Raw genomic sequence first — 15,510 nt, forward strand, 5'->3', positions numbered from 1 at the left:
AAACCTAGCTTGTAGGATTTTGAGCATCACCTTGCTGGCATGTGAAATGAGTGCAATTGTACGGTAGTTTGAACACTCTTTGGCATTGCCCTTCTTTGGAATTGGAATGTAAACTGACCTTTCCAGTCTTGTGGCCACTGTTGAGTGTTCCAATTTGTTGGCATATTGAGTGCAGCACTTTAACAGCATCATCTTTTAGGATGTTAAATAGCTCAGCTGGAATACTGTCATCTCCACTAGCTTTGTTGTTACTAATGCTTCCTAAGGCCCACTTGACTTCACCCTCTAGGATGTCCGGCTCAAGTTCAGTGACCGCACTATCATGGCTATCAGGGACATTCAGATCTTTCCTGTATAGTTCTTCTGTGTATTCTTTCCACCTCTCCTTAATCTCATCTGCTTATGTTAGATCCCTGCCTTCTTTGTCCTTTATCATGCCTGTCTTTGCACAAAACGTTCCCTTGAGATCTCCAATTTTCTTGAAGAGATCTCTAGTCTTTCCCATTCTATTGTTTTCCTCGATTTCTTTGCATTGTACATTTAAGAAGGCCTTCTTGTCTCTCCTTGCTATTCTCTGGAAATCTGCATTCAGTTGGTTATATCTTCCCCTTTCTCCCTTGCTTTTCGCTTCCCTTCTTTCCTCAGCTACTTGTAAAGCCTCATCAGACAGCCACTTGGCTTTCTTGCATTTCTTTTTCTTTGGGATGGATTGAGTTGCTGCCTCCTGAACTATGTTATGGACCTCTGTCCATAGTTCCTCAGACACTCTGTCTATCAGGTCTAATCCCTTAAATCTATTCATCACCTCCACTGTATATTCATAAGGGATATGATTGAGGTCATACCTGAATGGTTTAGTGGTTTTCCCTACGTTCTTCAATTTAAGCTGAAATTTTGCAACAAGAAGCTCATGATCTGAGCCACAGTCAGCTCCAGGTCTTGTTTTTACTGACTGTATAGAGCTCCTCCATCTTTGACTGCAAAGTACATAATCAATCTGATTTCGATCTTGACTATCTGGTGATGTCCATGTTTAGAGTCGCCTCTTGTGCTGTTGGAAAAGAGTGTTTGCTATGATCAGCGTGTTCTCTTGGCAAAACTCTATTAGCCTTTGTCCTGCTTCATTTTGTATACCAAGGCCATGCTTGCCTGTTATCCTGGTGATTTCTTGACTTCCTACTTTAGCATTCCAATCCCCTATGATGAAAAGGACATCTTTTTTTGGTGTTAGTTCTAGAAGGTGTCGTAGGTCTTCATAGAACCAATCAACCTCAGCTTCTTTGGCCTCAGTGGTTGGGGCATAGACTTGAATTACTATGATGCTGAATGGTTTGCCTTGGATTCGTACTGAGAACATTCTATCGTTTTTGAGATTGTACCCCAGTACTGCTTTTCCCACCCTTTTATTGACTATGAGTGCTACTCCATTTCTTCTAAGGGATTCTTGCCCACAGTAGTAGAGATGATGGTCACCTGAATTAAATTTGCCCATGCTTGTCCATTTTAGTTTGCTGATTCCCAAGATGTCGATGTTCAATCTTGCCATCTCATGTTTGACCACCTCCAGCTTACCTTGATTCATTGATCTGACATTCCAGGTTCCTAAACAATATTGTTCTTTACAGCATCAGACTTTCTTTTCACCACCAGACACATCCACAGCTGAGTGTCCTTTTGGCTTTGGCCCAGCCACTTCACTCTTTCTGGCACTACTTGGAAATTCCCTCTGCTCTTCCCCAGTAATATATTGGACACCTTCCAACCTGAGGGGCTCATCTTCCAGCATCATATCTTTTAGCCTTGTGATATGTTCCATGGGGTTTTCTTGGCAGGAATACTGGAGCGGGTTGCCATTTCCTTCTCCAGTGGACCACATTTTGTCAGAACTCTCCGCCATGACCTGTCCGTCTTGGGTGGCCCTGCATGGCATAGCTTATGGCTTCATGAGTTACACAAGCCCCTTCGCTACAACAAGGCAGTGATCCATGTAGGGGGCCCTTAGTGGATACATTAATGCAAATTCATGTCATTTTGTCTGTGATAGTGTAAACTATAGAGCTTTTCCAGTGCAATTCTATACATGTCTACTCAGAAGTCAGTCCCACCAAATCCACTCAGGCTTGCTCACAGGTACATTTGTATAGGATTGCAGCCTTAAAAGATTTATATCCCAGCCCTAAGCATGTCAGAAGACAGCTTCACAATGTACAATGGGATTTATTGCAATTGAGCCCAGAACTGAAACAGACACTACTATTGCATGGCTAGAAATATTACATTGAGACTAGTGCAAATATTTGTTATACTGAGGGAGTGACTGAAGACATTAAGTGCAATGAGAATATTTGAAAAAAAGTGAAAGGACGTTATGGATGTAGCAGAAGATATCATCCTACAACTTTTGGATTTCTGAACCATTTGTTCAAGTATAACCACAAAACCAGAATAACAGTTTGGATCCTGAGAAGTGCAAGGAAGGAGACTAGAGGCCGCTGTGCATCAGAAAAAGGCTCTCTAGAGCAGGAGTCCCCCCAACATGGCAGCTGAAGGAACCTCCAATGATGCCTGTGACTCGGTCCCGAAAGTAGTGCCCATGGGCACCCAATTTAACAAAAAAATCTGTTCATTTGTTAAGCCCACCAGGGGGGAGGGCAGCATAGGAGGGTACCCATGACAGGACAGGATGCTAAGAGTCCCCTCAAGGCTGGAGCCAGCCTTGCAAGCAACACAGATAAGTAGCAGGAAACCGAGATGCTGAGGTTATAGTGGAATAAACATTTAGGGAGAGAGAAGCAACAGGGACCAGAATTGTATACGTACCTTTGGTATACATACCAAACATGCATACCTTTGCCCTCCCTGGCCCTGATATGGGCCGTACCAAACATACACACCAAACATACATATGTACCAAACATGCATACCTTTGCCCTCCCTGGCCCTGATATGCTGTCATGCAGGCTTGTTAATGAGAACAGCGGTGCACTTAATACATGAGTTATTTGATTTGATTTAATGTTTATATTCCTCCCAATAATAAAACAAGCATCAAAAACATATGTATAACATTTCAATCAGTATATCAATACCAAAAGTACCGCATATAAATGCAAGAATAAACAATACAAATTCAGTTGAATACAAAAACAATAATTCAATAATTTCTCACAATGAACTATACTTAATATATAAGCATTTCTAATTAAATAACTCTCCAAATAGCAAAACAGCAGCATAACAACAATATAAATCACCACAATATAAAGTGTAAATGCAATAAATATACAGATGAACACAACTAAAATGTTCATGGAGCTCAGCAGGACATACCAAAAACCAACCCCTCTCCAAATGTATTGATGAACCAACCCCCTCTCCAAGGAAATTCCATCCTTGTTCTGATGAAGTGTCCCTCAAAGGCCACCTCACAAAGCCTGCTGCCATCAAGGCTGAAACTTCTTGTACAGTTTCAGCTAGAAGACGGCTCAAGCTGGTCTCACTCAGCCCTGGATGGAACACATCACCTCCCAGTCAGTGCACCAGCACTATCCCAAGCAGCAGCATAAAAATAGTGGTAAACTACAGCAAAAGAACATAAGAAGAGCCAAGCTGGATCAGACCAACGGCCTGTCTAATCCAGCATTCTGTTCACACAGTGGCCAACCAGATGACTGTGGGAAGCCCACAAGCAGGACATGAGCGCAACAGCACCATCCTGCTCATGTTCTCCAGGAAGCGGTATACAGAGACCCAGTCCCTCTGATACTGGAGGTAACATACAGCCACCATGACTAGTAGCCGTTGATAGCCCCATTCTTCATGAAGCTGTCAAATTCCCGCTTAAAGCCGTCCACGTTGTCAGGTCATATCCCCACACAAAGGATCAACACAGCTGTAATAGGCCTGATTCACCAAAGTAAATAACATAAAAATGTCTGCATTACTGATCAACACTGTTGCTTCTGACCTTTCAAAAATGTATGATCTTCTCTGTCAGTAGAAAACCCACAGTGAAAGTACTTCCACTGTAAAGTGCAAAGGGGGAGCATATGTATCCCCTCCCCTATGAGATGTGAGTGAGCCCAGGATGCAGAACTGTGCAGCTCACTGTGTAAAGTTCCTGCTTCGCACGTTGCAGTGAAAATCTAAAAATAGGAAGCATGAATCACTCACGCTTCCTCTTTCCCCTCTTCCTATTGAAATATTAAAGCATGGCCCATGTCTTGAAATATTAAAGCATGGCCCGTGTCTTCAAATATATAGCTCGGCCTAGTCTTTCAAGAATGGAGCACAGGTTTCATTGTAACTTGAAGTTCATTCGGCCATTTAAACTGGAGGTCTGGGTGTTAATTATTTGCGAGCCAGGCATTCCAGCTTTTCTAGTGATGATGGAACATTTTGTGCATAGCCTGAAGAAAGAAAGAAATTAATAACACCACATAACACTGACAGCCTGTCTCATTTATTTCTAGAAACTGCAACTTCAGGGAAAGGAAACATGCCTACTTTGTCAAAAGAGAGTTTATCCAATGGAGTGTCTGGTTGCAGACAAGCAGACTTTTCATAAATCATGTTTTCGATGTCACCAGTGTGGCAGTAAATTAAGGTAAGATGAAGTGAACAGTTAAAGCTTTGACATGCAAATATTGTCATATGCTGGCATCTGTTTTCATATGAGTGATACCCAAGGTACTGGATCAAAAGTCAACAAACCTGAATTTCCCACTGAACTCTGTCACTGGAATGCCCATTTGGCAGGTCATCTCATCTTTTTCTCTCCAGACATCTCCATCCAAAGGAGAAAAATATTGGTTCTCCATATTTTAAAACGTTGTCATTGCTGGATGAAAATTGTGATATAAATCTTAGAACTAGAATCGAAGTGGCAAGATTTATTGAGCTGATTTGTCTCCTGAAAGTGATTTGCCACTGGCTATGTTTGCAGTATAAGAATACATGGGCACTAAATATGCCCTACTTTTCAAGGAACTAATAGAGATGCCTGTGGTTGAACAGTGAAGGAAATCTCACGTATGCATTACTTATGAAAGAGAGAGAGAGAGAGAGACCTATCTCAAGTGGGGAGAGAGGGACTTTAGTGGTGCTCCAATGTTGGCAGAGCCTCCTAGCTCTACCCAGTCATTGCCTCTCCACTGTAAGCCTACATATGGAATTGCAACTACAGCAATAGGGGATATACATATACTTGCTTTTTGAGCTTGTACTTCCCACTATGTCCTTCCCTGTCCCACCAGGGAAGGGACAGTTCTGAGTAAGCACACCATTTTAAATATATTATTTAGCATTCACTAAAGCACTTTTTAATGCAGGTGCTATAATTTTAATAACGTTTTTGAAAGGGAGGCTAAAACATATGTTTGTGCTAATTAAAAGATAAACAAAACAAACAAAAAGAAAATTAATAAATTTTCATGTATTCATGAAAGTAATATTCAAAATATAGTATAATAATATTCAAAACGGTGCAGATTGAAAGGCAGCATGTTTTTTAAATTATTATTTTTATTTACACTACAGCACTTTTAAAAAATATAAATGCTGCTGTGTGAATGTTTTAATATTCCTAGTGAAATCAAGTGGTCTACTCTAAGTCTGGATCCTACCCAATATTATTTATTCTTCTCAGTATCATACATTAAATGAAATGTATTTCTTTCTTTTCAGAAATGATATGAGTTAAGGTTGTATTTATAGACAGTGTTATTTATAGGTACCTAAAAATGTCAACTAAAATTGAATATTCTTGGAGCATTTGTGATTGATAGATAGATGCCATAAAACATTTTCTCTTTGATTTGTCAGCTTGGGAAATTATGCTTCTCTCCATGGCAAAATATACTGCAAACCCCATTTTAAGCAACTCTTCAGATCCAAAGGAAATTATGATGAAGGCTTTGGACACAAGCAACATAAAGAATTATGGATTTCCAAAGATCAAAAAGGCTGTGTTCATGCTAAAGAAGCTAATCTATCCATATCAAAGGTGGATAAACCAAATGATCAAATTTTGCATCCTGGAAGTCAGCAAGTACATTGTCAAACTTTGAGTGACAATTTAAAACAGAACACAGATAGGGGCAAATTAAACATTACATGGCCTCCTTCTATGGAAACACCGAAAAAATCATTCTCTATAGAGGAAGAGGTTAAAGTTAATAAACCAAAATGGCCCCCAGAAGTTTCTGAACAAGAGGCCACCAGAACCTGTACAAATCTATCCATGGGTGACAGAAACCAGCATCAGCTAGCAAACAATCTTTGGGAGACTGAGGAGAAAAAGAAAGATGAAACTATTGACTCACAATCAAGTCACCAGTCCTCTCCCACTCCTTTGTCTAAGGGAAAGGAACCTACAAATATTGGCGCAAAGACAAATGAAGCAGGAAGAAATGGGGGAGATGGAAATGTGCAAGGGAAAATGAATGAAGCTGAAGAATCAGAAAAGAAGAAGGAAAGTGGAAAGAATGTGAAAGAATGTGATAATGCAGTCATGCAGGGTGCTGAAAAGGAGAAAGATGAAAATCTTAAAGCTGATGGTGGGGAAATTATACCCATTACTAACACTGATGATGAAACTGTATTGCAGAATAATAAAGATAGCACTTCGAACAATGAAAACAACAGCAACAACAACAACAGCAGCAGCAGCAGCAACACTTCTTTTCCACATCAGAACATATGTAGGCAGGAAGCATCTACTGGTGATTTTCACTTTCCATTAACAGAACTGAGGCATGCAAAGAGCTCAGCCTATGAATATGCATTTGAAAGGCCTGAACGACACACTGTAAATTCAGAACTGCTTAGTATAACTGACTCTGAAGTGGGCTGTTTCTCAAAGGTATTAAATCTTTCAGGTGTTGAAGAAAACATCAAGCATAAAGATACCTCAGATAGTCTTATACAACATAATAAAGATGCCAGCTGTCAAAAGCCATGCACTAGCAATATTATCAATTTAAAGGAAGTTGCTAATACAACACTTCCTTTTGATAATGAATTAGTGGGCACTCAGGAAGCAATCAAACATGTCAAACAGTTAAATACTATTTCATCTGATAATGTGGAAAGGTCTTTTTTACCTGGAAACAATGACATCGGTCTGTTTGTCTCTACAGCCACAACCAAAAATGTTTACAGTCCACATTCAAAAGACTGTATGGATTATGATATTAATAGCTGTCACAGAGATGAAATGTTCTGGGAAGGTACAAGTACGAGCTTAGATTTACTGAGCTCATGCTGTAGAGCTCTTCTTTCTTATCAAGAAGATCAAGTCAAGATGGAACAGCCAATTGCAGGAGAGCAAATGAAAAGAAACAGACAGTCAGATGAAAAGAAATAAATGCAGTTCCACTGACCAAGCTACATTTGTAATTTACTTGGGATAACGTGGTTACATATTTATGTATCTATAATTTGTGGAATATAACTTTTTAATCCAATTAGCTACCAGAATTTTTTTAAAAGAACTTAAATACTCTGATGTTACATCAGAACTCTTTAATATGTACTATAAATTATCAATGATTCACAGTTAATTTGCTCACAGTATATAGGAATTCATGTATACCTGGGAGCTGAAGGTGGTTTCATCTGTTCAGAACACAAATAACCTGTAGTTTTACTTTATGTTTATTAAGGGCTATTTCATACTTGCATGTACATCTCCTGTTTACTCAGTATTTGGTAACTCACAGCTAAAGTTGTAGATGGAAAGGTAACATTTTTAGGTAACATTGGATATATGAGAGCTCCACCTGTGTGGCGTAAGATCTGTGATGGGCCCATTCACACATGTAAGTCATCACTTACTGTTGTAGTCAAGTGATGAACATGCATGTGTGAGTCCAGCCCCCTGAGAACAGGCTACAATATGACTCTCTCACAATGCACTGTTTCAGTTATATGCTTTATCTGTTATAATCAACTTGGAGATTACGCACCTGGTGTGCTTTAAGGGGAAGACAAATATTTCTAAAGTTATTTTTTTCACTGACTGTTTTACTCTAAGTAAAGGAACTGTTGTTCCATGATATAGCACGTGCATTTGCTTTCTTAGTTTATAGGAATAGCATTCTTTCTTTCTTTTTTAAAGAAATATTCAAGTTCCTTGGTTAAAATAAATGATCAAAATACACCATAATCAGTTCTCCCAGCATTTGTGTATTATGCTCCTCATTTTTGGTCATCGTGAAATATGATGTGCTTTCGAGTTTTTGAATCTGGTATGTACATTATGTCACCAAAACACTAGAAATAAGGAGCATGACCTGCATAACGTTAAGTGTTATTCAGCCAGTTCCTATCCATGTTTCCTTAGAAGTATGTACTACTGAGTTAAATGGGACTTATTTTGAAGTAAGTGTGCATGGGATTGCAGACTAACACTGCAGTCCTATACATGTCTACTCAGAACTAAGTCCCATTGAGTTCAATGGGTTTTACACCCAAGGAAGTGGATATAGAATTGCAGAATGCAAATCTCATATAATTCAATGAGAGACAATGAAGCTAGTTTTCTCCCACTTAAATGAGTAGGACGTAAACTGGCTTACATTTGACTAGAGTGTGTTAAAGGTAGGTAAAACTTTAAAGGAAAATGCCTGAAGAGAGAACATCATGAAAAATATCTACAGAAATGGTGAGCTGGGGAGCTAGTGTTAATTTACTAAAATATTCCAGTGTGATGGGAAAGTAAACCAAGCTCCAGTTCAGTTTTAGATTCTGCATGTACTTAGTCACAATTAGCACTTTTGATGCCTAACCTTATGTATTGGATAGCAGTGGTTTTCCTAGGTTGAGCTTGCATGAAAGCACTTTACTTTCAATTGACAAGGCCTAATAAAATAGCACTTTACAAAATGCAGTTTCTGAATTTATTTCAAGTCTGGTGCTCTTTAAAAAGGTTGTTAATAGCAAATTATTATAATTGTTTTAGAATTACTTCACAGTGGACGTTAAAATCAAGGGATACCGAAAGCATAATGTTCAAATGTATATCTTTCTGGAAAAACTGTCTCATAACTGAAGTAACATACATGATGAGATCATAAGAAGGGCCCTACCGGATCAGACTAAAGGTCCATCTAGTCCAACATCCTGTTTCCTACAGTGGCCAACCAGATGCCTCTTGGAAGCCCACAAGCAGGACATGAAGGCAAAACACCTTCCATGTTGTTCCCCTACATGCTGCCTCTGAACATAGAGATTCCATTTAGCTATCATGTTAATAGCCACCAATAGACCTGTCCTCCATGAATTTGTCTCATCTCCTTTTAAAGCCATATAAGTAAGTGGCCATCACCACTGTGAAAGTGAATTTTTGACATTAATTATGTGTTACATGAAGAAGAGCTTTCTTTGGCTTGTGCTGACAAACTGTGCTAATCTACTGCAGAGCTCATCGGTTTCACTGAATTCTAGTATCAGGGGAGAGGGAGAAAAAATAGTCCCTAGCCACTTTCTCCACATCATGCATCATGATGAGACAAGAATGCCCCAAATAAGGAGTACCTAAAAAATTAATTGCTGCATTCTACCTACATGTGTGTGGGGCTGCGGTAGCTTAGTGGTTAAGATGCTGAACTGCAGACTGGAAGGTCGGCAGGACAGCAGTTCGAGACCCGAGTGCTGCGTGACGGAGTGAGCTCCCGTCTTCAGTCCCAGCTTCTGCCAACCTTGCAGTTCAAAAGCAAGAAATTGCAAGTAGATAAATAGGTACCGCTTCGGCGGGAAAGGTAACAGCGTTCCGTGCACCTCGGTGTTCAGTCATGCTGGCCATATGACCACGGAAGCGTCTTCGGACAGCGCTGGCTCTTCGGCTTAGAAACGGGGATGAGCACCGCACCCTAGAGTTGGACACGACTGGTTGGGGACACCTTTACCTTTTTTTTTTTACCTACATGTATGCACACTATCTGGACTGAACACATATAGCCTCATTTCTCAAACCAGAGATAGCCCTGACCAGCTGTTTGGGAGGGTGAAGAGTAGGCTGTATTTATTCTCTCTCCCCTGACTTTCGCCACAGCCGGTTGGTGCTATATCACCAATTTTCTGACTAGGGCTGCATATCTGCAGCAGCACCTGCTGGAGCGATCAAGAAACCACATGAATAATACTCATTTGCAAGTGTGGTTCCTCATCGTCCTAGGAATGCACAGCCAGAAGCATCATGCACATATATATGCTGGGCCTACCTGGATCAGGGTGAATGTGTTGACAGTGCAAACTATTAAGCTAGGCATGAGAAGCTGATATTTTAATATGTTTGACGAACGATTTCCAATCAACGTCAGAAACCTTTGAGAGGCACGGGTTGCTGGACCACTTGCAATGGTTGCTGTGGGCAATGCACTGCCAGTGACAAAGGCAATGAGTTGTTAGCTTGATCTCTGTGTGAATTCACAGGCCATCTTTCTGAATTCATCCAGGTATGTTAGAAGGCAAAAAAATGCACCTTTCAAATGCAGTCTTTTCTCATGCGGTTGGAAGTTTGGGGATATGCAAACAAAAAAAATTGAAAAAAATGTGCTCCTGTTTGTGTCCATGTCCAGGGGTGGGAATGGGGCAAGTTCAGATGACCCAGCAACACTGCTTCAGATGAGAGCTGGAAAAGGGAATTGCAAAGGGCTGTTTGCACATGATATGAGAAGAACAAACTGAAACTTGAACTTTTGCCCAAGACCTTGAAGCATAAGTCATCAGAAGAAAAAAAATGGCAATAAATAAATAAAGGAGGATTGTAAACTCAATGAGCTCTCCGTTAAGAAGGAATCAGAGAAATGACAGTCCAGTGGGCATGTGAGAGCTGGAGAAGCTTCTGGATCAAAGGTGAAATGGGGCTGTGCAACCCAGCTAGTGGGAAACTGTGTATTTTCTCATCCCAAACTGATTGTACTGGTAGAGCAGCCAGATTAAATGCCCCATAAACGTCTATGGACTTTACCAATGAGGGCAAAGACTCTATGGTTGATTGGTGTTTCACAGCACAATTCTACACATGTCTACTTAGAAGCAAGTCCCAATGTGCTCAGATATTTTGGATGACAACTCCCAGCAGCCCAAGCCAGCATGGCCAATGGCCATAGAAGATGGGAGTTGTAGCCAAAAACATCTGGAGGGCACCAGGTTGGGGAAGGCTGGTGTACTTCATTGCAAGGGGTCAGATGGAGTACATAGGGGTTTTTTTTTAATGCTCCCAACTTCTAAATCCATGCAACACAACTTATATTTGGCTATAGCAAATGAAACAAAACAAAATCTCAGATAAATATGTGTTACAGTACCTCTGAAAGAAGTTGTAAACCTTATAACACTAACATCTGCATGCTCTAATTGACTGGAATTTGTGGAAGGACGCTTATCCTTGCATTTTTGGGCAAGGTGATTGAGCGGGTGGTGGCGGTGCAGTTGAAGGCACACTTGGAAGAAACTGATTATCTAGACCCATTCAGTCGGGCTTCAGGCTTGGGCATGGGACAGAAACGGCCTTAGTCACCTTGGTAGATGATATGAGGAGGGCTCTGGATAGGGGCGAATGCTCCTTCCTTGTTCTCCTCGACCTCTCAGTGGCTTTTGATACCGTTGACCACGGTATCCTCCTGGACCACCTGGAGGGGTTGGGCATTGGAGACACCGTATTGCAGTGGTTCCAGTCCTTCCTCTCCGGCAGGTACCAGAGGGTAGCACTGGGAGAGGAGGTTTCGGACCCGTGGCCACTTACTTGTGGGGTGCCACAGGGTTCCATCCTCTCCCCGATGTTATTTAATATCTATGTGAAGCCGCTGGGGGCTATCATCAGGAGGTTTGGGGTGCAGTGTCATCAATATGCGGATGACACGCAGCTCTACCTCTCATTCAAATCTTCACCAAGGTTGGCCGTAGAATCCCTGTCCAAATGTCTGGAGACGGTGAGTGGCTGGATGGGGAGGAATAAGCTGAAGCTCAACCCTGACAAGACCGAGGTACTTTTGGTGGGAGACAAGAGGAGGCTAGGGGATGTTGACCTGGTGTTGAATGGGGTACGGCTACCCTTGAAAGACCAGGTCCGCAGCCTGGGGGTCATTTTGGACTCCCAGCTGTCCATGGAGGCTCAGGTGTCATCTGTGAGCCAGACAGTGCTGTATCAACTCCATCTGATACGGCGGCTGCGCCCCTTCCTTCCCGACCATCTGCTCCCATCGGTAGTACATGCCCTGGTCTTCTCTCGTTTAGACTACTGTAATGCGCTCTACGTGGGGTTACCCTTGAAGACGGTTTGGAAACTGCAGCTGATACAGAACGCGGCAGCTCGCCTGATTAAAGGCAGCCATCGGCGAGATCACATCACTCCAGTGCTGAAGGAGTTGCACTGGTTACCAGTTGTTTTCTGGGCCAAATTCAAGGTGTTGGTTTTGACCTTTAAAACCCTATATGGTTCCGGCCCAGCCTATCATAAGGAGCGCTTCCAGCAGCACCAGACAGGCCACTTAACAAGATCAGCCTCGGATGGCCTTCTCTCTGTCCCATCAGCCAGGACAGCTAGACTGGTGGGGACAAGGGAGAGGGCCTTTTCTGTGGTGGCCCCCACTCTGTGGAACTCTCTCCCTAGGGAACTCCATCATGCCCCCTCTTTAATGAGCTTCCGGCATGCATTAAAAACATGGTTGTTCAGGCAGGCATTTGGGGTGGGTTAGGGTATTTTAGAAAATGTTTTTATTGTATGTTGTACATCACCCAGAGTGGCTGGGTGATGTACAACATACAATAAAAACAATAAAAACATTTTCTAAAATACCCTAACCCACCCCAAATGCCTGCCTGAACAACCATGTTTTTAATGCATGCCGGAAGCTCATTAAAGAGGGGGCATGACGGAGTTCCCTAGGGAGAGAGTTCCACAGAGTGGGGGCCACCACAGAAAAGGTGACCAGCAAGATGGGCGATTAATAAATTTAATAATAAATAATAATAATAAATAAATTATCATTTAAAAGCCACTGGTTGAACTCAAAGATTGACTGAACACAAGAACTCTTAGTTCCTGGTTTTTATAGGCAGTATGAATTGTGTGCATCCACAGATACAACCATATAATCCGGTATTTGGCATCTTGATAAATTCAGCTTTTATGTTGATTTATTTGAAAATAAAACAGTTTTTGAGCACCATTATTCGCTGTGGAAAGGCGCAATGCAATGGTCGAAGGAGAAGAAGGTTCACCTGCAGAGAGGGCAGTCTACCACAGACATTCACCCTTGACTGGCAGCAGAAACTTGGGCTGCCAGCTCTGCTGCATGGGATGTTAAGGGCAAAAAGGGAGGATTCCAGGGCTGTGTCAGAGGCAGGCTGGGGGAAACTTTGGATCCACTGCCTACAAAGCCCTCTCATACTGTGAACATGCCTTGGCACAGGGAGAAAACTACGCCAGCCCTGGGGGTGGCATAGTTATTCTCCTCCCATTGGAACCAATGAGAGAGGTGGAACCAGTGAGAAAAAGGTGGGGAAAGGTAAGAAGCTGCTTCCTCCTTCTGCTGTAGTTGGTGTGAGCCCACTAAGGCTTAAGAAATGGCCATTTCTCCACCACAAATTCTCCTCACATACCAGACCTCCATAGGATTGCTCTGCCCTATGTTGAAAGATGTTTCAGGGGTTCATCACACCAGGCTGTTTATTTCACAGTTTACCAGGGCTTCTGTTTCCACATTCTATGTGAAATAAAGATGAGTTCTTTACGCAGACAAGTTATCTGCAGCCCCAGGGCAGACAGTGAGCAGTGAATCAGTGGGTCTCCAGCGGGATTCAAGTATCTCTTATGCAGGATAAAGATCAAACACAGCTGGATGTGCCCTGGAGGTTGACAGCATCATGTAAGTGACCAGCAAACCTCCATGAGTGCCCAATCACGAGCCCACAATAAATGCTTCTTGTCAAGACAGCCTTAGTCTAATTAAGAAACATGACATTTTCTTCCACTTGTCACCCTACCATGTTTTCCCACCACTTCTTCTGTCTTTTTCAGAAAATATGTTAAGAAGAAAAGACATAAAAGTTATATGCAGGCTTCCAATTAGGAGGAGGAGGAGTAGCCCTCTGTCAGGAAGCAGCTGGGATCTGTGGGTAGGAGGAGGAAGGTGGAAAGTGTGGCATTGGCAACCATGAGCTTACCTCAGCTATCTGAAAGAGTGGACTAGTTTGGAGACTCACAAAAGGAGCGCTCCCCTGCCTGTCTTGTCTGGCTCAGTTCAAGGTGCTCAAAGGTATCATAACCAATGAGGCAAAGTTCATCCATGAAAGCATCACATCAAGTCAAGTTTGGTCATGTCAGATCAGGCCAAGTCACATCAGGTCAAAGTGGATCAGGTCAAAGTAAGCTGCACCAGCTCAGGTTTGGTTTGCTGAATAACAAGGCAAGATTACACCAGGCAGGGCCTTTCAGAACCTTGGACAACTCTTAGCTGACTGACAGGCTCTTATCCTGCTATTGAGACTGGTTACTCACAGAAATTTGTGGGTCCTTTATATGACGTCATCAAGCTCCAGGATAAATAACATGTATCACTTTTTTAAAAAAGATTGGCAATAATGAGCAATCAAATTACAGCACATTGAGTTGCCTTGTGAAATGAGGAAACAATAAGAGGAGCTAGGCCACAGCGCTATCAAGTGGCTGTATAATGAAACTATGCAGATAAGGGGGAAAGGGAAGCATGTGTAAAGGGAGCCTATTGGAAGCAGAAAGCCCCAGTAAAGTTGCAGGATTTTAGCCTGGTGTAGAAATGCTCTGAGACTCAGTCAAGAAGAGCTGTTGACTTAGCAACAGACAGAGGCTTTCTGAAATACTTATAAAGGCCAGCAGTTTGCTTTTTAAAGGGCCACTGCCCAATTTTCTAGCCACTGGCTCCTACAGGATGGGGGTGATGAAGGCTGGAATGGGGGAGTGTCCTCTGCATCTGAGTTGTCAGGTAGAGAGCCAAGTCTTCTGGCCTGGAAGGTCCTGGCATAGCAGGGGTTGGGAAAATCGAGGGAGTCTCCTCTACCTCCAAGTCCTCTTTGGAGCTGGAGGGAGGATCAAGGCTGGGGAACATGGCATTAGCCTCCTTGCAGAACATGGATTTCAGAAAGGAAGCCCAGCTTCTTCTCATTTCCATTGGAAATCCTTCTCCAACAGACAAGGCTGGATACTTAAAGGACATTTCCTGTGGAAGTTACATAGCGGCTGCTTTAGAATATTGGGCAGAGGTGAAACAAAGGCTGGCTATTGATAAGCATAATGAACCTTTGCCCATTAGGAGGGAAGAAAGGCGGGGGGGGGGGGTTGTGTGAAACACAGGTCATATGCAGACTTTCAGACTATATGAAATTTCTACAGTTTAAACTGTTGCATCCTTTAAAGAATGTGACCAAAAAATAAGGCGGATTATTGCCATAGAGATAGGAAAATGGAAAGATGACACATTGCCAAGTTTAAAGGTTGACCTGGTATAGGCAGATTAATGCTCTGCT

At 42.2% G+C, this 15,510-nt stretch overlaps 1 protein-coding gene across 1 annotated transcript in view; it reads left to right on the forward strand.

The window, feature by feature from the left end:
- The window catches only part of XIRP2 (xin actin binding repeat containing 2), a 106,457-nt gene extending 100,547 nt beyond the window's left edge, over window positions 1-5,910 (forward strand). The window contains exons 8-9 of the mRNA XM_084812091.1: window positions 4,473-4,606; window positions 5,824-5,910. Of these exons, the coding sequence (XP_084668217.1) occupies window positions 4,473-4,567 (95 nt within the window). The 3' untranslated portion in view covers window positions 4,568-4,606; window positions 5,824-5,910. The remainder of the gene's footprint in view (window positions 1-4,472; window positions 4,607-5,823) is intronic.
- The last annotated feature ends 9,600 nt before the right edge of the window (window positions 5,911-15,510 follow it).

The sequence above is a fragment of the Heloderma suspectum genome, chromosome 1, assembly GCF_057233095.1.
Source record: "Heloderma suspectum isolate Gila_16-S chromosome 1, 16-S_ref, whole genome shotgun sequence".
In the NCBI taxonomy this organism is placed as follows: Eukaryota; Metazoa; Chordata; class Lepidosauria; order Squamata; family Helodermatidae; genus Heloderma; species Heloderma suspectum.